This window comes from Phodopus roborovskii, unplaced genomic scaffold (assembly GCF_943737965.1).
Source record: "Phodopus roborovskii unplaced genomic scaffold, PHOROB, whole genome shotgun sequence".
Lineage (NCBI taxonomy): Eukaryota > Metazoa > Chordata > Mammalia > Rodentia > Cricetidae > Phodopus > Phodopus roborovskii.
In genome coordinates this window covers 11,830,635-11,852,690 of record NW_026126515.1, presented here as the reverse complement: position 1 = coordinate 11,852,690, position 22,056 = coordinate 11,830,635, and the positions used below count along the sequence as shown (strand labels likewise).

General features: G+C 40.2%; 1 protein-coding gene across 1 annotated transcript in view; it reads left to right on the top strand.

Moving 5' to 3' along the window:
* Window positions 1-22,056, top strand: part of Sel1l (SEL1L adaptor subunit of ERAD E3 ubiquitin ligase) — a 45,379-nt gene that overhangs the window by 16,646 nt on the left and 6,677 nt on the right. Inside the window, exons 4-19 of the mRNA XM_051196151.1 lie at window positions 867-1,034; window positions 2,354-2,459; window positions 3,223-3,385; window positions 6,411-6,464; window positions 6,552-6,611; window positions 7,895-7,976; window positions 8,294-8,448; window positions 9,888-9,944; window positions 13,591-13,659; window positions 15,616-15,693; window positions 17,080-17,142; window positions 18,243-18,330; window positions 18,657-18,805; window positions 19,477-19,642; window positions 19,932-20,006; window positions 20,608-20,780. Coding sequence (XP_051052108.1) covers window positions 867-1,034; window positions 2,354-2,459; window positions 3,223-3,385; window positions 6,411-6,464; window positions 6,552-6,611; window positions 7,895-7,976; window positions 8,294-8,448; window positions 9,888-9,944; window positions 13,591-13,659; window positions 15,616-15,693; window positions 17,080-17,142; window positions 18,243-18,330; window positions 18,657-18,805; window positions 19,477-19,642; window positions 19,932-20,006; window positions 20,608-20,780 — 1,706 coding nt within the window. The remainder of the gene's footprint in view (window positions 1-866; window positions 1,035-2,353; window positions 2,460-3,222; window positions 3,386-6,410; window positions 6,465-6,551; window positions 6,612-7,894; window positions 7,977-8,293; window positions 8,449-9,887; window positions 9,945-13,590; window positions 13,660-15,615; window positions 15,694-17,079; window positions 17,143-18,242; window positions 18,331-18,656; window positions 18,806-19,476; window positions 19,643-19,931; window positions 20,007-20,607; window positions 20,781-22,056) is intronic.

Genomic DNA, 22,056 nt, shown 5'->3' with positions numbered 1-22,056 from the left:
AGCATGGTGTCTCTCGTGTGGCTCCCTCTCTCTCCTTACTCCTTCCTCTGGTCGCCCCGCCTACACTGCCTGCCTGGCTACTGGCCAATCAATGTTTTATTTTATTCATCAACCAATAAGAGAAACATACATACATATATATATATATATATGGACATCCCCCATCAGCTGTCAGTTCTTGAACTATCTGACATGAAAGGGGCCGTATTAAATAGTCTAGTAGGAGCTACAGTGTGGGGGAAAAAATAATAATTAAATCCCCAGTACATACGGTCAGTACTCTAATAAAAGTCTGTATTCCAATACTCTAATAAAGTGCTTCACAAAGTAGTATATGAATGACTAATTTTGCCTGGGAAAGCGTTTTCCCAGTATAGCTTTAGATAATTGAAATTGCTATACTCCATTCAGGAAAAATAAAAATGGAAAATGATCCTAGCAGTAGAGACAATTCCCTCATGTCTGCCTTGGTTTTTGTTCACTCCTTAGGCAGGCGTTTGGGAAGCTCTTTGGCTGGGTTTTTTGTTTTGCTTTGCTTTTTGAGACTCTGTAGCACAGGCCAGTCTCAAACTCAATACAGCCTTTAGGCAGTTTTCTAGTAGACTTTGAACACCCTGCTGTTTTATCTTAAGAACTCAAAGTCTAAGCTAGGTGCATGTGAGTAGTCAGCCAGGCTCACAAAGTGGACTTGACCTCAAGTCTTCTCCGGTCAAATCAGGTCTGGCTCTCCTCCTCCCATTATAAAGCCACAGCATGTCTCTTTGCATTCAGATTTTGATAGCTGAAGTTTGACATTGTTGAGTTCATATATCGCAAAGGTGTTCATACTTAGACTTTTGTTTTTATGTTTTGTTTTGTTTGTCCAGTTTTGACTGCCATTGAAGGTACGGCACACGGGGAGCCCTGCCACTTCCCTTTCCTTTTCCTGGATAAGGAATATGATGAGTGCACATCAGATGGGAGGCAAGATGGCAGACTGTGGTGTGCCACCACCTATGACTACAAGACAGATGAGAAGTGGGGCTTCTGCGAAAGTGCGTATTGCTCAGGTTGGGGCTCTGTGTCTAGGGCAGCATTTGGAAGGCACTTTGTAGCTGTCCTTTTCCACATGGACCAGTGTTGGTGACATGGTCACAGCCTTAAAGAACAGTTTGAGCGCTGTGAGCATGTAATATCCTTATTTCAACCTATCTCTCAGCCTTTCACACTTCAGTCTCATTGATTCACAGGTAGTTCTATAAATACTTGAGGCAGGCTATTCAACTAATTAATACAAAACAACTCATCAGTAATGGAAGCTGACTGTGATGGTAAATGCATACAGTGATTAGGAAAAAAAACAAAAAATACTGTCTTTAAAGGCTTTGAGTGAAATATGTATTTGTATATAATATAGTTACCACCCTGTGGGTAAATGCTACCCTCTACTGGAAAACTGTGTTTTGGAGACAGTGTGATTCCAGATACCATTTCTAACATCGTGGCTGTAGACTCCTGCCATCCCTAAAAGACAGCATCAGACATGGGCCATCTTCAGATGCAGGCCAGCATGACTAATATGACAGGTCTTTCTTTATTACAAAAATAATTCACTTCTTATTGTCTTAGAATGAGTTCTGTATTCTCTTTTAAATATTGCATTAAAGTAGCTAAAACTAAAGTAACACACAACTTTTCTATGATTTTTTTTTTCTGTGTCATATTGAGTATGAAAAAGTAATGAGCCGGACTGAAGATGTAACTGATAGAGTGCTGACCTGCCATACTGCCCTGGGATTGGTCCCTAGCACCACATACACTGGGTGTGGTGACACGAGCCTGAATCCTAGCACTCCGAACAGCAGGATCAAAAGCTCAAGGACATCCTTGGTAACATAGGGAGTTTGAAGCCAGCCTAGGCTATAAAAGAGAGAAAAGAAGAGAGAAAATAAACTTGAACATGTACACTAAATCAGATCTATGTTTAATAAAAGCCAACTTCTAAGATTTTATTTATATAATTAAATAATTTTGTAATTATACATGTGACCTTTGGATATTATGGTAGTTTCCTGGCTATTCTTCTATGGTAGCTTTTTGTTATTATTTAGATGAATTTAGCATTTAATGTGAAGTTTTAGTTTAATTGTATTTTCAAAAGTTATCATCGCTAACACAAAAATATGCTCAAAAGCAGTCTGGTCTTGCTGTCTCTAAAAGATAGTGACTTTGTGTTTTTTGTTTTTGTCAGTGTAGGGCACACTTCAGCTGTTTTTTAGAGTCCAGTTTGGGAATGGTGAAAGACCCTTTCTGTGTGTAAGCTTGGTACCAGATAAATGAAATTCAGTTACTACATGTGTCATTTTATTGTCAGCTGAAGAAGATGCTGCAAAAAGACGACAGATGCAGGAAGCAGAAATGATTTATCAAGCTGGGATGAAGATACTGAATGGAAGCAATAGGAAGAGCCAAAAGAGAGAGTAGGTGACACTGTCCAGCCCATGCACCCCCAGCACAGGCCCCCTCTAAGGCTAGTCACTGAGTGCTTTTTCTTAAGATTCTGTGGCCAGAGGTACATACGATTTCTTAATTACTGTTGCAGAGAACTTTAATATGTTTTGAGCAGACTTTAACTTACTAGAATAAAAAGATTGTACATACTGACCATAAGTCTGATCAATGAGAAGAATGGCAATAGTAGATTAAAGTTGTAGTTTGTTCTAAGAACTAAGAATGAATAGCCTATTCCGGATTCAAAAATGACTTTCACCAAATGTGTTTTTATTTATTTTTTGTTTGTTTGTTTTGCTTTGCTTTGAAAGTTTCACCTAGAACATAAAACTCTAAAAGAATTCTAACATTTTATGTCTATTTGATTCCTGCTAGGTTTGTTAGTCTATGCATAGTTAGAAAATTTTGAATTCTTTGAATATTTATCTGACATCATTATAATTTTCAGTTGCAAATCTTATGTAGCTGCTCATTAGATTTTTTTTTTTTTTATCATTGTTAGTGTAATCAGGTAATTCAAGACACAAGACATAAGGGAAACTGGCCCCGTAGCTAAATCAAACTATCCATGATGTTTTCTACACACGTAAATAACATGATATAGTAGGAGTAATGTATAGGAAATTGTTATTATAAAATAGGAAAATTGTGATACATTTTAGTAATGCAAGATCTTTTAATTGCTGTTCTGAAAACACAGCTGACTTTCTGTTTGATTGCTTCTGTTTAAAGAGCATATCGGTATCTTCAAAAGGCAGCAGGCATGAATCATACCAAAGCCCTGGAGAAAGTGTCCTATGCTCTTTTGTTTGGTGATTACCTCACACAGAACATCCAGGCAGCTAAAGAGATGTTTGAGAAACTGACGGAGGAAGGTTCTCCCAAAGGACAGACTGTAAGTGCAGCTTCCATGGAGAACCTGTGCGTCTAGCACTTGGTTTTTGTTGGTGGTTGGTTTGTTTGAAGGGTGTTGTTTATGTGTATGGGTGTTTTGCCTGTGCACCACTTGTGTGCCTGGTGCTCAAGGATATCCAGTCCCCTGAATATAGAGATACAGATGGTGTGAGCCACCATGTGCATTTGAGAATGCACAATCCCAGGTCCTCTGGATTAGTAGCCAGTGCCTTTAAGCACTGAACCATCTCTCCAGCCCCCACTTCTCTTGAATTTATTTTAACATTTTAGTAAAATATGAATGTGTGTGTATCTATGCATGTGAGTGTAGGAGCCAAGTAACATGCATGTTGAGAATTGAACTCAGGTCCTCTGGAAGAGCAACACATGCTCCTAATTGCTAAGCCATCTCTCTCCAATATTCAACACTTAATTCTAATAGCAATTTGTTCTCTGTGGCCTGACTTCTGTCAACAATAAAAGAGTAGATGGCATCATATCTCTAAATACTAATTTTTTGACAGACCATTTTACTTACTGTCTGAGATACTTATTTTCCTTCACCTAAAAACATTTATGGTTAACAATGATAATTTCATAGCTACATCTTACCACAATTTCTTTTGTAGTTTTGCAGTATTAAATCCATATAGAGTGAAATATGAAGAGCATTTCTTAGAGCAGCAATTGTGATTTTATCTGAAATTCTTCCTCATAGTATTTCCCCAAAGTTAACCTTGATTCTTTTTAATCTGTATGTCTGTCTGTTAGTTTATGAGCATGTTTGTGTGTGTGTGTGTGTGTGTGTGTGTGTGAGAGAGAGAGAGAGAGAGAGAGAGAGAGAGAGAGAGAGAGAGAGAGAGAGAGAATGAGAATGTATGTGTATGTTATGGCTGTTCTAGAAGGCCAGGAGATAGTGTTGTCAGCCACCTCACATGGTGCTAGGATCTGAGTTCTGTCCTTGTGATATAAGAGCAAGCATACCTAACAGCCAAACCATCCATCTCTCCAGCCCAATATTGATATCTTTTTTTAAAAAGTCAAATAACATGTTTTAGGACTGGGGATATAGCCAAGAAGAACATTTGCCTAGCATGTACAAGGCCCTAGGTCCAATCTCCTAGTATTATATTACACACAAGTGCTCTCTCCCTCTCCTTCCTTCTCTCTCTCCTTCCAGCCTGTATATACCCATAATATATTGTTATAGCACAGAGCTCAAATTTTCTTTATCCTTATTTTGTCAAAAATAATGTGTCCATCACAGCATTACATTTACTTGTTTTTTATAACAGCCCTTTGATTACTTGATTGGGTGATTGGTTTGTTTCTGTGTTAGAAGTAGATGCAGTTCATCTATAAAATGTCCTACCTGCATTTATCCTTATCATGTTGATTTTTCTATTATCTGTATTTCCTATGAACCAAGTACGGAGCTAAAGGCTAATAAATTTAAGTGGCTGCTTTTAGCTAAGCTATGTTACAGGTGAATTTCAGTACCACATTGCACTATGCATTAATAATACAGCTTTGTTATGTTATCGATTGATAATATAAAGACTACAAAGATTGGTACCTAGGTTTAAGAGGCCATGTGATGGGGGACTGGAGAGATGGCTCAGTTGTTAAGAGCACTGCCTGCTTGTCCAGAGAACCAGGATTCAATTCCAAGCACACACCAGGTGGCTCACAACTGTAACTCCTGATCTAGAAGAGCCAGCAACATCTCTTGTCCTGTAAGAGTATTGCACTCATATGATACATAGACATACATTCAGACAGAGAACCCATACACATACATACTTACATATATACATTTTTAAGTTTGCCATCCTGTTTAAACTGCACTTGGTAATTCAGGTTTAATCAAAATATGAGCTATTCTTAAAAATGCATTGTTGGAATACATTCATATTTGTGAAATTATTTTTAAAGATAGATATAATTTCTGCAACCTGCAAAAGTGCCTGTTTCCCCCTAACCATAGTAGAATTTAGCACACGAGAGACAGTCCTCTTGAGGCTTTACGGTAACAGGGTCATACCCATTATTTTCTGGAATATTTAATGAATCTGCTGCTTTCTTGGTCTCGTTTTAGTTGTAAACAGATGCTGTCTGAACTGTTCTCCTTATGTTTCTGAAGCTTTTTCCCCTCTTGATTAAATCAGTTTATGTTACCTATATCCATACTATCTTCAGAGGCACTGGTGGCTTTAAGACAGAATTTCTGTAGAGTTGTCCACCTCTACAGTGTTGCAGACTTCACACCCCACCAAGCACTGTCTCTGTGGTAATCAAATTCAGGTGATGCAACAAGCACAGCCCCCAGACCAGTACTCTGTGCCTGCCAGATTAGATTGAGCTCCTCTGCCTGGATTGCTTTCTTAGAAAGGGTGATACCTGGGCAACAGTTGACGTCCTTTGCAGCAGTATCTAGGATCATTGTCTTACCTAACTGCAAGGGATGATGAAATATGGACGAGCTCCCAGACTCTGCCATTCTGCCCTTATCACTTGTGTGTCATCAGGGTGATGCACAGAAGAGAATTCAGAGCCTCATCAGTTCATCATTTGGTGGTAGCTTCTTTAGGAATTCATGGTTTGTGAAATGACCATCTTCCTTCTTCGTTCTTAAGATTGCTTATCTTGGGACTCTTTTGTCCTTTTTCATCCCTCCTACAGAGAAAGAAATATATTGATATAATAGCACAAAAGATATTTTATCTTCATTATAGCTAAAACAGAATGAAGTAAGAACCACAATTAAGTGTGTTCAGCTTTGTTATTCTAGTTAATACCTTCTTAACTTTCCGTTAACCCTCTAACTAAACTTGATGACTTGCTTAAAGTTGCACTTAGCTATGTGGTTTGTAAAAGGCTGAATGTCTTGCTGTGGCTCTTTAACTGAACCATCATGCATCGCTGTACTCAAATCTTTTCATGTTTAAAGATTCTTAACTCTTTGTGTAAAACTGTATGCATCTTCACCAAAGTAAAAGTATTTACTTTTCCTCATTTTACCTCAGGCTCTTGGCTTTCTCTACGCCTCTGGACTTGGTGTTAATTCAAGTCAAGCAAAGGTAACCTTATTGAAGTCTCACTGTATATTAAATTTGGAATTGAATAAGCACTGGCCTGTGTTCATTTATGTATCTGCTTTTTCACAGGCTCTTGTATATTATACTTTCGGAGCCCTTGGAGGCAATCTGATAGCTCATATGATTTTGGTAAGTGTGAACTTTAAACTAAGACAATTTACATTAAAGTCAGTGTGTGCAGTAGCCAGACATTTCCCAGTCTTTCTGACTGAGATTTGCTTACAATCAAATCCTCAGGTGAACATCCAACAAATTCTTCTTAATAGTTATAACACATTGAATCTTATGTGTTCAGTTTGAGATAGGTCACATGACCTGTGGTTAATGATAGATTCTGTGTCTTAAATGAGTGTAAGTGCCTTGTTGCCAGAATGTAAAGGCTGGACTGAGTGGACATGAACTTCAAAGCAGGAAACCAGTCTAACACTGGGAAAGGCTCTCCAGATTTGGTTACTGACAGGACAAACAAGAATAGTAGAGTTTAGGTAATGTCAAAAATAACTAGCAAAATTGTCAAGATCAAATTAGATATGTAGGTAGACAGAGACAGCCTAAAGAGTAGAATACTGGGCGTTGATAAGCAGGGCAGAAAGGAATCCAGCAAAATAGCTGTATACCCAGAAACTTGTACCCTGTCCTGTTCTGGCAATCTGCCACCAAAGGTCTTTCTAAGCATCTCTCTGCTCTCTGATTTCAATGTCATCTTTTTAATCTATAGTAACATAGCTCAGAGAGTAACTGAGAACCTCTGTTATGTAATTTGTGTGTGTGTGTTGTTGTTGTTGTTGTTGTTGTTGTTGTTGCTGTAATTTTGAGATAGGGGTCTCAATATGTAGCCCTATCTCTGCTGGGACTCTTCATAGACACACATAGATCCACAGATCCACCTACCTTTGCCACCACACCTGGCTCAGATAAATTTTCAAGAAATATGAAACAATTTTGTGTGGCAAATATAAACAGTGAGTGTAAAATCAGGCCATGTTACACATGTGGCTGTACAGTAGAGCACCAAGGACTGCTGAAGCTTAGAAGTTTTGAGTCCATGCAGGCTGATTCCGGACAGCTCCTTCATGCATCGTGTTCTTCCTAATCAGCTACCCCCTCTCCCGGTATTTCATAGTCCTTTGTTAGTGTGAGACCACCTCATTCTTGTTAAGTAAGCTTGATATTAGTTCTGAGTGAAAAACCAATGAGGACTTTGTCCATGCTTCATTTGTAAAGTTCATGGCACTCATGAGCTTGCTATAGGAATATTCTTGTCTCATGGTTAGCTATGAACTGCTTGTTGGAGTATGTGGATCAAAGGATAGCAGAATTACATTTTGAGTGTGGTTGGCTTTATGCGTCATAAGAAGAACACCACAGAACCCTGTGGTGCTGTTGTCTTCTCACGTGAAGGTGTCTTACAGGGTTACCGATACTGGGCCGGCATCGGAGTCCTACAGAGTTGTGAGTCAGCACTGACCCATTATCGTCTTGTTGCCAATCATGGTACCTATTTTATTTTTCTCTTTCATCCTCTAGAAAAAAAAATGCAATTAGTTTTAAATGTGTGTGTGTGTGTTACAGTAGTTCAAATTATGCAAATGACTTTGAAGTGTGCTTGTCAAGAAAGCCATTCCTTTCTAATTTTGTTCTTAAACATTTTGTAGTAAGAGTCTGATTTGTTAATGGATTATTATGTTGTCACATGTAGACCACTTCAGAAATACTACCATTAGCATTGTGTCTGTCAACATCTGCTTCCTACAGCTGTGGACCTGCTCCTCTGACTTTACCTCACATTCCTATTTGTCATCCTCTGTCAGTTGCTAGCGATATCTCCCTGACTGGAGGCTCTGTAGTCCAGAGAATACGGCTGCCTGATGAAGTGGAAAACCCAGGGATGAACAGTGGGATGCTGGAAGAAGATTTGATTCAGTATTACCAGTTCCTAGCTGAGAAGGGTGATGTCCAAGCACAGGTGTGTGTCAGCATCAGGGAAATTCTCACTGCATTGTCTACTTAACCTAGAAGGGAGGGGCGAGCACCCCCATCTGTAAGTAACCTTGTCTTTGCTCTGAGTAATTATTAGCTTTGTTCTAGAATCCCCTGTGGATCCTTTAGGAAAAGAACATCCCACACTCTCAACACCTTTTTTCCTATTAAAACCACAGCTATTTGAGACATACGCAAATAAGTAAAAAGTACTAATACTAGTTTTAAGGCTCACAGAAGGAAGTCTGAAGTTAAAACTACAGTGAATAGTAGATCCGAATGTTATTTGTGGAAGTTAGACTGCAACTATCTTGTCCATTTTAAAAGTCTTTCTTTAGCACTGGGTTATATTTTGGTTCTCTTTACTTGATTCCTTTATCTTGCTTTTCTACATTCCCTATCCTTGGCTTTCTTGACCTTGTTTCTGTCACTTGCTGCTGTTGTCTCTTCTCCTCCATGATCAGGACAGTCTTGCCTACTTTGTGTTACCTAAAGATGGCCACACAGCTCCGCCTCTGCAGTCCAGTAGATAAGCACATTACCATTCCCTGAACAACACGGAGACCTTTGAAAAATACTGAACACAATTAAATTCTACATGGTTTTGTGAACCTCATGTTTTTCTTTTATACAGCACAAACTAGTTTACATTTATTCACAGATTGTCTTTTGTTTTAATTTTTTGTGTCTATGCTTCTTGGAAAATTCTCTTCATTGGCTTAGAGCATCCTTCAGTATTTCCTTTAGAGCCTGTTCACTGAAGTCAGCATAATTCATCTAAAAACCTTTGCAGAACCAGGGTGATGACTTGATAGATTAAATACTTGCTATCCAAGTGTGAGGACCAGAGTTCATATGCCCAGAGCCCACATAACTACCAGGTGGCCTGTAGTCCTAGCACACAGAAGGCAGGGACAGGACCCCCCCCAGAGCAAGCTGCCTGGCTAGGGTGATCTTCTTGGTGATCTCTGGATTCAGTTGAGAGGACCTGTCTCCATGAAGAAGATGGAGCAGTTGAGCAAGAATTCTGATGTCAACTGCAGGCCTCCACCTGCATACACATGCACACCTGCGCCCTTACATACATGTGAACATTCATCACTAACAGTGTGTGTATAGACATGCAGTGTGTAGACATGCACACCTGCGCCTTACATACATGTGAATACCCATCACTCACAAACAGTGCGTGTGTAGACAAAAGAATGCTTTTTATTTCAGAAGAATTCTGTTGATTTTAAAGCATGCCTATTTAACTCTTGGCAATGTTAAGATAATTAAAACAGAATAAACACTTAGGGTTAAAAACAGGGTTTCTCGTCTTCTGATTAATAGACAAAGCCTTTTTACAGCCACTGTCAGTCTGATTTTAATTGTTTGCCAGGTGCTCACTTTCATGTTTACATCATTTTTGTTGGTTTTCAGGTTGGTCTGGGGCAACTGCATCTGCATGGAGGGCGTGGAGTAGAACAAAATCACCAGGTAACCACCCTATTGTAGGCCTTGGTTCACATTGAGTTCTCAAGGCCTATCTGATGACTGCTAAACACGTGAATAGACCTCAGACGGGCCAGAAAGATCTCATTACTTTTGTCTTGTGTGTGTGTGCAAGTGTGTGTGCATTTCTGTATGCCACGTGTGTGCAGGTGCCAATGCAGAGGCCTGAAAAAGGTATCAGAGACCCTGGAGCTGGAGTTACAGGTGTAGATGTGAGTGCTGAGTGCTGTACTCAGGTCCTGCGGAAGAATCCAGTATGAGCTCTCAACTGCTGAGCTATCTGTCCAGCCCCAGATTGTATTACTCTTAAACTTAGCTCTTAGTACTGCCTCAAACACACATACACATCTTGATATTTTTTTCTTAAATATATAATAGAGTAAGTCGTAGATACCTTTTGGATCTGGAGAGATGACTCAGCAGCTAAGAGTACTTGCTGCTCTTACAGATAACCTGAGTTCTGTTCCCAGCACCCATGTCCACAGTTTAGAGCTGCCTATAACTCCAGTTCCAGGGCCCTGCAGTTACCCATACTCAGCTACACATACCACTCTCAGACACACACACATACTCAAAATTAAAAATTAATTTTTCTCTTTTTATTTATTTAAGGAAAAAATTAATTTTTTTTAAAAAAAAGCCATAAAAAAGGACACCTTTTAAACAATATAGGGCCAAGGAAGATGTTATATGTTAGAAATCAGAAGCATACAACTATTCCAGTATGAGCTATAGCTACTCTCCAAGTTTTATGTGCTTTCTATCCTAACTTTGACTCACATCTTCTCTCTCTCTCCATTATTGTTATCTCTTGTGTTTCTAGTTATCTGTCTGTTTCTGTAAACCCAGCACCTGATCCTATGGTTCACCTAAAACTTTTCAGTGCTCTATGGGTTCCAGAAGCTTAAAGATTTGCCCTTTACCATGACCTCCAAGACCTCATTCCAGCCTCTGTACCTCTCCAGCCTGTGCTAAGTCACAGCACATAGAATTTTTTAAGATCTTTGAACCTGTTGAGAGCCTTTCTTTCTAATAACTTCAGTGATGTCAACCCTTCTGTGGTGACTATCACCCCAGCCACTTTTCTCATAAAGTAATTCCTACCTATGCTCCAGAACTCAACACTAACCTATAATGTCTCTCTTAAGCCCCATCTGCACTCCAGAGAAAAGGTCATATATGACAAAGGATGCCTGAAAATAGGTGCTCTTTGTGATCCTTGTCCAAAGCAAATTGATTCGTTGTATAACTTTCCTCTGTTAAAACCTAAGGCCGAGAGAACAGTCATGTCTGTGTTGTCTACCACTATTTCAGCCCCCAGCAGAGGCTAGCACATAGTAAGCTCTCCAGGAGTAGTTGCCAAACCCACAAAACTCTTATTTTGCTGTCATACCAGTTAGCTGTGTCAAGTAAATTTATTTCAATTTTAAGAGTTAAATTGTTGGGCTGGAAAGATGGCTCAGAGGTTAAGATCCTTGGCTGCTCTTCCCGAGGTCGAGTTCAATTTCCAGTAACCATATGGTGGTTCACAACCATCCATAATGAGATCTGGTGCCCTCTTCTGGCATACAAGTAGAACACTATATCCATAATAAATATATCTTTAAAAAAATAATTGTCATAAAAATATATCACTAACTGTGCCAATCGCCTGTGGGTTTTCTTTAATCAAGCAGCTTTTAGAAGCTGTCATTGTTTCTTGGTCACTAAAATGTATGCCATATGCTGCTACTTAACAAAAATAATGAGAGAGCAGGATTCTGGGGTAGCTTGCCCCAGGGTTCTTGCATAACAAGAACAGGAATATTCTTATGCTGTGTGCTGCTTACATGTAAAGCAGCTACACAACAGGAGGATGTTTCACCAGCTTCACAAAAGAAGGAAAGAATTTTCCAGCACGTGTTTGCACTATTATGTGCCAGTCACTGCCAGGTTTTCAGAATACAGTACTGAACGGAAGGCTTTGGTGATTGTCTTTACTGGAGTTTCAAGTCAGTAGAATATTGGCTTCTTTTTAAATGACTGCACCAACAAATAGCAAGCATTTAAAGCTGTAGTTGCTGTTTCAAAGCAGAATCAAGGGCTATAATAAGTAAGGAAGGGGAGCAACCTGCTGTCAGGGAAGACTTCTTTAGTAGGGAAAGGAAGGTGGCATGTTGACATTGGAGGTAGAGCCATTCCAGGGCAAAAGGAACACTGTGTGCACAGGCTCTGGGCCAGAAGGGAGCAGGGCTGATATGCCCATAATGCTGACATCATAGGACATAATGTAGTTCCAAGACAGGTGGTGCCTGCATGTGTACCTCTGCACTTCAAGGGACTCTTAGAGCCAGCGTGCTCAGATTTGAAAACGTTGACTGTGGTTGCCACGTGGAAAATGAGTTAGTAGAATCCCAGTACAATCAGTCAGGGAGATCAAAGTATTCCAGAGGTTCATGTGAAAGAACATATAACGTGGGCTAGAACCATGGTACAGACAGTTAGTAGATGGATTTAGCATATACTTTGTGAGTTCCACAATTAGATTAGTTTAGTGCTCTAAAATAAAAATTTAGAAGTTGCCTGCATCTAGATGACATAAGAAGCCATGGAGTAGATAAGGCTACTTAAAGAACGTAAATAAGAGTGGCGTCATCAGTTGTACGTTCAAGAACTATAAGGATAGGAGGCAGATGATAAAGTAAGAACTAGCTGAGCATGATGCAGATACAGACCGGGATAAGGAAGCCAGGAAAGAGTGGCATGTGAAGCCAAGCTACTCATACAACATAGACTACATCAGATGCCACAGAGGGGTGAAGTGACAGGAGAGATTTCTACTTGCCATGAGGTTATTGGTGGCATAAGAGCTTCCTCCGAAGTAGTTGATGGAAGCCACTCAAGCCATGTTGAGTGGACCGGAGTCCTGTAGAGGATTCACTAGGAAAGCTGCGCCATGAATGAAGTAGACAATGGGTGTCAGCCCCATTGAAGAGAAGCTGAAATTCTGAAGAAAAGATGTGTCTTGTATTTGTGTGTGTGTGTGTGTGTGTGTGTGTGTGTGTGTGTGTGTGTGTGTGTGTATACTTTTTTATAATAAGTTGTACTTGAATGAAAAAGATTGGAAAGGGAAAAGATTAATCAACAGAAGTAAGGGATAATATCCAGTGGTATAAGAACCTTAATAAAAGTGGGCTGTGGAAGCACTGAGTTGAGGGGGTGGTATCTTCCATCACAGTGGGTTTAGTTATATAATTTTAACTACAGTTAAAACCTTTTCTCTTAGTAATACGAAAGGAAATTGTATTCTAGAATATGCCCCATGCCTTGTGAGTATCTCTTAGTTTTTTTTTTCCTTTCTCCCAGGTACCAATAGTAGACAAATAAAGCCTAGCTGCCCAAAGCTTATTCACATTGCCTGTAATAAAGATGCCCTCTTACTGTGAGCTTTAGGGAACACAAGACATTTCTTTGTGGTCATAAAGACTTCTAGATATATACATTTCTGTTTGAAGTCCTAATAACTGTATATTCTTGCTTTTAAGGCTACTTTAATATAACAAAATTTGTTTGTTTCTGGTGTTTCTGAAATAAATGTTTTGGTTAAAACAGATTCGGTTAAAAACTGTTTTTATAAATTCTTCTTTCACAGAGAGCATTTGACTACTTCAACTTAGCAGCAAATGCTGGCAATTCACATGCAATGGCCTTCCTGGGAAAGGTACTGTATACCATGCAATTATGTTATGTAACAGCAAAATAAAATTTCCAGTGTAAGTGCATCATGTCATGTCTTAAGGTAATGCTGAGTAAAGCACTTTCTCAGACAACGTAGACATTTGTTCTTAAGTGTCTTCACTGTCTGAGCTCCTAAGGTTGTGTCAGTTATATGCAATGATGAGGGCTATGATGCTGTATTATACACGGGGTTTTGCTAAAACTCACAGTTATCTATTTCTCTTCATGCTTGAGTGAGAATTTTTTGGCATTTGCAGATCTTTTCATTGTCTTAAATGTGACAGCTGTGAGAGCACCTTTCAGTATAGTTTTTTGTTTTTTTTTTTTTTTGGAGCAAGGTAACATTTACATCTAAAAACAAGTGAATCGATTCTGTGTCAGGGAGGAATTCCATTTTCGTTTTTTTAACATTAATACAGTGTAAACTGGCAGTTGATCTAGTGTAACCAAATCCTAAGATAAGGAAAGTTCAGGTCGATTCTAAGGATTTTACAGATACAAAAATCTCATCCAGACTTAGCACATGATCATAGCTAGCTCATTGGAGCTGGAGCATTTCATGCAAGCCTTCCAGTGGTATACAGCATGAACTGTGTTGTGTTGGTGCTGTGGTGGTGAGGGTATCAGCCTCCCAGCATCATAACACGGGAATCTTTTTTCTTCATTCGTTTTTTGTTAAGAATTTAAAATTTGTTTGTTTCTTTGTTTGTTTTTGGTTTTTCAAGACAGGGTTTTTCAGTAGCTACGGACCCAGCCCCAGAACTCTCTCTGTAGACCAGACTGGCCCTGAACTCACAAAGATCCTCCTGCCTTTGCCTCCCAAATGCTGGGATTAAAGGCCTGACAAGATGCCACTGATGCCTGACAAGAATTAAAATCTTTTTATTTCCAGCAGTTTTACTTTTTCCTTAAATTACTAATTAATCTTAGATCGAAATGCAACTTTAGTGAAACTTTAATGTTGTTTCCTTAGTATAGTATATGAATGAGAAGCAGGGTTGACCATTTGTTTTCCTTTCTTCAAAAGCCTTGTTAAATACCTTCTTAGTTACTTGTTGTTCTTGTTATATGCACACATTGGATGTGTGTGTGTGTGTGTGTAGATGTGCATGCACATGTGTGTGCCTGTATAAGAGACGAGAAAATAGTCTTGGGTATTATTTTTTGTCTCTCACTGGCCTGGAATTTAACAAGTAGGCCAGATTAGCTGTCAAGTAATGCTCTGGGATCTGCCTGTCTCTACCTCACAGGCACTGAGACTGCACACACGTGACATCATGCTCAGCTTCTTAATACTTGGGTTCTGGGTTCTAAGTTAGGTCTGCATACTTGTAGCAGGCACTTTACCAACTGAGCTATCTCCCTGGACCACCTTTTAGGTCAGATGCACCATTTACCCTGTCGTGGGGCAGCTTGGTGGAGGAAAAGGGAAGGTAGACATTGTGACTCTCAGCAGTCTGCTTGTACTAATGGGAGCAGTCATTTGGGCTCTACCAAATTTTTCTCCACCTGACTGTCCTGGGTTAAAGATGTCGCTTCCTGGCCTGGTGAAGTGGTTCAGCAGATAAAGACAATCCCCAGGACCCAGACTGTGGATGGAGAAGAACAGGTTGTCCTCAGACCTCCACACATGTACCACATTACATGCATGCCCACCCTCAAGCACACATACACAAGCAAATGTAATCTTTTAATTAAAATGTTCTAAGATGTCTTGAGGCAGTCATTAACCTGTTTTATATATTCAAATCTATACCTAAACCACATATATTTAATAGAATACCAAATACTTAAAAATGTTTATTTACCAATGTATATATTTGCTTTAAATTCTACACTTTCCAATGGAGAATTTTAAGCTTTGTGGGGTAATTCCATGTGAGCTAATTATCTGGAGAAAGGATGAGAACTCCACCTGAAATTGGGGCCTGTTTTCCAGATGTATTCCGAAGGAAGTGACATCGTTCCTCAGAGTAATGAGACAGCTCTTCACTACTTCAAGAAAGCAGCGGACATGGTGAGATTTCCCAACTCAGTGTACTGGCCTGTGTGCTGCATTTCTAGCGGTTAACGAATGAACTGTGTGGAGGGATTAATCAGGATTGATCATAACCAGCACATGCCCTAAGCTGTTGGAAGTGCTTACATATACCTGATGAGTTGACCAGAAAAGCTATCCCAATAAAAGCAGTTTCTGTCTTAGGAACTAGGTGGGTGAATGTTAACTCTGTTTAAATTTCTTTAAAGTGTTTCCTTGTCAGGAGACTGTTGGTTTTTAGCAATGAAATTAGGAGTTGCATACCCTACCTCAGTTGTTTAAAAGCTTCTACTGATAACCATGATACTCAATGTAGGTTTTCTTTTTTGTTTGTTTGTTTGTTTGTTTGTGAGACAGGGTTTCTCTGTGTAGCTTTGAAGCCTGCTCTAGAACTAGCTTTGTAGACCAGGCTGGCCTCGAACTCACAGAGATCTACCAGCCTCTGCTTCCTGGGTGCTGGGATTAAAGGTCAATTTAGACTTTCTTTGACCCGGGGGAAAAATACAAAACAAAAATATGGCATGTAGGATACTTAAGACCGACCCTGTGTGCTTCCTGTGTGTTCACTGACCTCTTTCCAACTATATATCATTGTGCATCACTGTGTCACTTAAATATTTTCCTGAGGGATGCTGTGACACTTTTTTTGTAATGTCATCCATCCCTCTAAGTTGGGTGAATTCTAGACTTTCCTGTCTTGCATTCAAAATACTGCTGTCACAGTGTCACTGTGTCACTAAACCTAAGTATCACTACCACCTACCTGGTAGCATTGTTGCTGTTAAGGCATGACCATCAACTCTGCTCCATAGCATTGTCCTTCCTTTTTTGATAGGACAGGAAGTGACCAGTGAATAAATACCCCAGATGTGACGTAACCTGCTTTTAATTTTGGTGAAACATGTTAGTCATATTTGTGTCATAAATTCACAGTGATGATGGTCATAAGTCAGGTCATAAATTACAAATAGCCCTCTAGTGTCTAAAAGTCAAGCTACATTTACTCTAAGGGGAAGGGAAAAGTTTGTTTTTAATTGGAAACTAATTAAAACATATTTCGAGGGGCTGGAGAGATGGCTCAGAGGTTAAGAGCACTGGTTACTCTTCCAAAGGTCCTGAGTTCAATTCCCAGCAACCACATGGTGGCTCACAGCCATCTGTAATCCAGTCTGGTGCCCTCTTCTGGAATTGAAGCAGACATGTAAGCAGAGCATTGTAAACACAATAAATAAATCTTTAAAAAAAAAAAAAAAAAAAAAAAAAACATATTTCGATATGTTTCAGATTATTTCTTCTGAAATCGTTTATCCTCCCCTGGGTTGTAATGAGCTCTTATCTGTGTTGTCTGTTTTCTCTGGTTTACAGGGCAACCCTGTGGGACAGAGCGGGCTTGGGATGGCCTACCTCTATGGAAGAGGAGTTCAAGTTGTAAGTGTGTGCGGCATGCTGAGTTTAGGAAGCACTCGGCCGGTGCAGGCGGGAGGTATACCTCCAGTAGCTCTCCATTCGTCAGAGCAAGCCCAAGCCCTTTCCTGCTGTCACTAGTTGGTTTGTTCCCGTGCCATGCCTCACACCTCATCTAACTGTCTTCTTAGGTTAGGCCAGCTCCATGTCTGGGATCATCTGAGGGGTAGAGTTGTTTCTCATTCTTCGTGTCTGCTTTCTACACTCAGCATTCTTCCCATTTTTCCAGGACTTTCTTCCTTGCCCACTTCTTTGCTCAAAGCTAAGAAGGCATTCACGTCTCCTCTAGTTTAGAAGAGAGAGGCTTTCCCTTCTGCCCTTTGCTCCTTCTAGCTTCCGCCTCTCCTCTCTCCAGTCCTTCGCTGAAAGCCAAGTGTCTCCAAAGAATGAAACTTAGTAAGCCACTTTAGTTCTTAGGTTTCTGTCTCATATCCAGGCCACCAGTAACCTCCCATGTCAGTGTTGTGTCTGCAAGCACTTGTTCATCCTTGGCCATTGTCTCATGGTAGATGCCTCTGAATTGTGATGTCATTCCAACCAATATACTTTCCTGTGTCTGAAACTAAGAACTGGGTTTTAAAAACTCACCTATATTTATTCCCTAACAAAATTCAGAGTGATGTATTTTAATTTTTCCTATGGGTATATATGTTCTATAGGATCTAAGAACATAGTATCTTATAATGTACACAGGAAGGGAACAAATAAGAAAGTAACATTCCTTACTTAATAGTAGAAAAGTTCAGGTTTAAAGGGATAAGGTGGTTAGTGGAAAGAGTTTTTCTTAATTCCTACTCTAGTATTCTGTTTGTGTTTATGCTTTCTGAGAGCAAATATATAAATTGGTTCACAAAACTCTCTCGTAGTTTTCTTTATAACGACACCCTAACTTCCCTGTAATTGGAGCATTAATGGCTATGGGTTTTTTTTAATCATAAGATAATCCTTTTAAAATGTTTTTTTTTTAAGAATATGTATACTTTGTTCTTACAGAGAATGACTCTCTGTACTTCCAAGTGTATCAGTCTTTTGTGCTTTCTTACTGTTGACATCTTATTCTGCAGAATTATGACCTGGCACTCAAGTATTTCCAGAAAGCTGCTGAACAAGGCTGGGTGGATGGGCAGCTACAGCTTGGCTCTATGTACTATAGTAGGTATCGTCATAGAGTTAATGATAGATATAACAATCTAAACTAGTTTACCATTAGATGGCACTAGAATGTAGAAATGGGAGACTCGATGCTGATGAATTTATATTCTACCAATTTAATTATTATGCATCTCATTTCCTGTTATATTTTATATTAATCTACATTAATATGTTAATCTGCATTGATGAAATTGACATGTATTATTGGGTAAGAAGTAAGACTTTCACTAATTTCTCTCCTCTTAGACAAAGTTCCTCTGGTGTCACTAAATCTTGTTTAAGACTCTGCTCACCTTGCATTTGCTTTTGTCTCATTTGTCTTGCAGATGGCATTGGAGTCAAGAGAGATTATAAACAGGCCTTGAAGTATTTTAATTTAGCTTCTCAAGGAGGCCATATCTTGGCTTTCTATAACCTAGCGCAGATGCATGCCAGTGGCACAGGGGTGATGAGGTCCTGTCACACTGCAGTGGAGGTAAGGACTTTTCTGCAGCTTGTGTGGAGGAAATGGGTTTGCCCACTGGAAAAGTCCTGCACTTTCCATTCTGGTCCCCTTGACCTGATTCCTTCCATATTGTCCTGACTCAGCCCACCGGCATTGGTATTCAGAGGGAGGACACAGGGCATCCATGCATACTGCCCTCCTTACCTGTTGGTCCTGTAAATAGCAGTGTTTGTGAGGCTGAGTGTAGGCATCAGCAGTGTCTGTATCTCTTCCAGAGTTTATGATATGTAGTGCCAAACTAAAGAGTACTTGGAGGTATGCAGAGAGCAAAGCAGGCATCTCTAATTGGTACTGCTTCCCTTCAGCGCTCACACCTGTCACGGAAGGGACATTGATAAAAGTTTAGCATGGTCTTGGAAATCTTCCTTTGTTTCATTTAATGCCCTCACTTATGAAATGGAGATGTTACTAGGACTCACTTCATGAACAGTTCCTCAGGTAGAAGAGTGTGCTAATACCTGTACTACACAGAAATCACTAAAATAGCCCCAGCCACAGTAAATAATATGTAGGGTGTTATTAGTTTGCTTCTAAAGAGTAAGGAAAGCCAGCTGCCAGCAAGTCATGGAGCAAACATAATCACCTGCAGCCACGATGTTTTCTAGCACATACATGTGGTTTTTCTTCTCCTCTTCACCCAGTTGTTTAAGAATGTGTGTGAACGAGGTCGCTGGTCAGAGAGGCTCATGACTGCCTACAACAGCTATAAAGACGGGGACTACAATGCTGCAGTGGTCCAGTACCTCCTACTGGCCGAACAGGGCTACGAAGTGGCACAGAGCAACTCAGCCTTCATCCTTGACCAGAGTAAGATCCACTTGGGTCCCATCGCAAGTCTAACCGCATTCAGCGACATATTTTCAAAATGAAATAAACACAAAACTGCCCTTTCCCCATCCCAAATCCATAGACTAGTCTCAGTATCTGGCTGTGGCTAAGACCTGCTCCAGGAAGTAGTATCATCCTGAATCAGTGATTCCTTTGAACCCTTATTTGCTTTCCATACTAGCTTAACTCTCATATTTGCTGCCCTCTGTGCAGTCACCCTAGACTACAAATGAGAACACTTGACTTTTGTTTCACATCTTTCCTGCAGGAGAAGCAACCATTGTCGGTGAAAATGAAACTTACCCCAGAGCTTTGCTGCATTGGAACAGGGCCGCCTCTCAAGGTGAGTGGCTAATTGCCAGAATAAGAATCTTACCCAGGATCCCTCACTCTGCTGATTTTCATCTCTCATGAACACTCAGAAACACAAGCTTATCTTGCCTGTGACCAGCCTTTATTCTTGGATAGGTATTTGAATTGCCATCGTCGTTTGGTTTTTAGCTTCAGGCCAGCTGATTGTATAAATTGAGAACTGAAGAATGTACAATAGAAAACCAGCTGGAAACAGAAAAGAACTCTTACCCTTTCCCTACTTTTTCTTTAACATATTTTCCTCACGAATCCCTCTCCACATTAGACCTCTCCTCCAGTCCCACACAGTGCTCAAGCTGAACAGTCATTTTAGATTTAAATGACATGATAAATGGAGCATGTCATTTGAAGGGTGGCATTAGTGAGACAGAGAGTACCACCCACCTGGCTGACTTCTCTGTGAGTGTGACGTGCTTTCTGCAGAAGAGATAATGTCTACTCTAAATGTTTACTGACTGTAGAACTTGACTGAGGGATCCGTTTAAAGTTTTCTAGTACAAATGAAAATTCTGCTTTATATAAGCCTGTTTAAATTAAGTTTGTTTGTTTTAAGCACACTTTTTTTCTTTTAGGTTATACTGTGGCTAGAATTAAACTTGGAGACTACCATTTCTACGGATTTGGCACTGATGTGGACTATGAGACTGCATTTATTCATTACCGCTTGGCTTCTGAGCAACAACACAGTGCCCAAGCTATGTTTAATCTGGGCTACATGCATGAGAAGGGCCTAGGCATTAAACAGGTGAGTGTAGCCTCAAAGCTGGCACCTGAGTAGCATTGCTAAGACCTGGGGAGAGGCTTGCCCTGGAATTCCGTCAGACTTTGGACCGCAGGACGAGAAGCGGGTCTCTAGTATGTCAGAGAGCTGTCCCTGCATCTGATGTCCAACTCACATGTGAGTGTGAGCACTGCTGCATTCTGGGTAGCAATGCCCTGTGGTAGCCTCTTGTTTCAGGAACTATATCCACCTTCAGTCAGCACATTGCTTCTGAGTCATTTCTGAAATGGATTAAAATCTTTTCTACTGATGCCTTCACCTTCCAAATGAAAGCTGATTTCCTTTAGAATGGTCCTAAGTTTTTGCCTGTCTACCCCAAAAGAATTCCAAGCAAAGCATTACTACTTACAGACTTTGGAGCGAACACTGCAATAGTTAGAGTGTTCAGGAGGGCAGCCGGGGTTCAGCTTTTGAGAACAAGTAATCCGATACAAAATTCACAATAACTCCTACGTGGAATGACTTTATAAGGCATCCTCGTCACCATTTCCACTTTTTTCCTGCTTTGTGAACATTTGAACTACTAAACACAAACCAGTGCAGCTGGCATGGTGGTACATACCTGTAATTCCAGCAAGGGGAGACAAGAGGATCAGTCAAGGTCTTCCCCAAGTACACATGTACCTTCCAGCCAGGCTGGGCTACATGAGACCCTGCCTTAAAACAGCAGCAACAGCAAGAGTCAGTCCAAAGTATGAAGATTGATGATGGTTGGAAATACAATGCAGGGTGTGGTGTGATGTGGTTGAATTGCCCTATTAAATTATCCACAGCACCAAGTCTGTGGTAGCACACAAAGTTGGATCCAAGATCTTGAAGGATTCGGTTGTCAAAAAATGTTCAAATTTGTATTTTTAGTTGGATACTATCTATACTCTCACTATTAGTTAAAAGTGCTTTTAACAAATGACACATATGAGGGCTGAGAATAAGAACTAACTGAAAGTAACAGCTTCTACTTAAATCTGTGTGTAGGATGTAATTTCTGGTGTTCTCCTTTCTTTCCCGAGTGTAATAGCTTTCTGTCCCGTAAGGTTGCCATTCTTCTGAACTCCATCATCCCTGTCCTGACACCTGGGGCAGAATTGGTAATGACTTGGGGTCACCCTCTTCAGAAACACTGGGCAAGACTCCCTGTGAGGGTTTGTATCGTCAGCACAAGAGCCTGCTCCTAAGGCAGCATAGCAAGTGCTAGCCCATAGTGACCATAGAGGCTTTCCCAGCCCAGACAATAAACGGA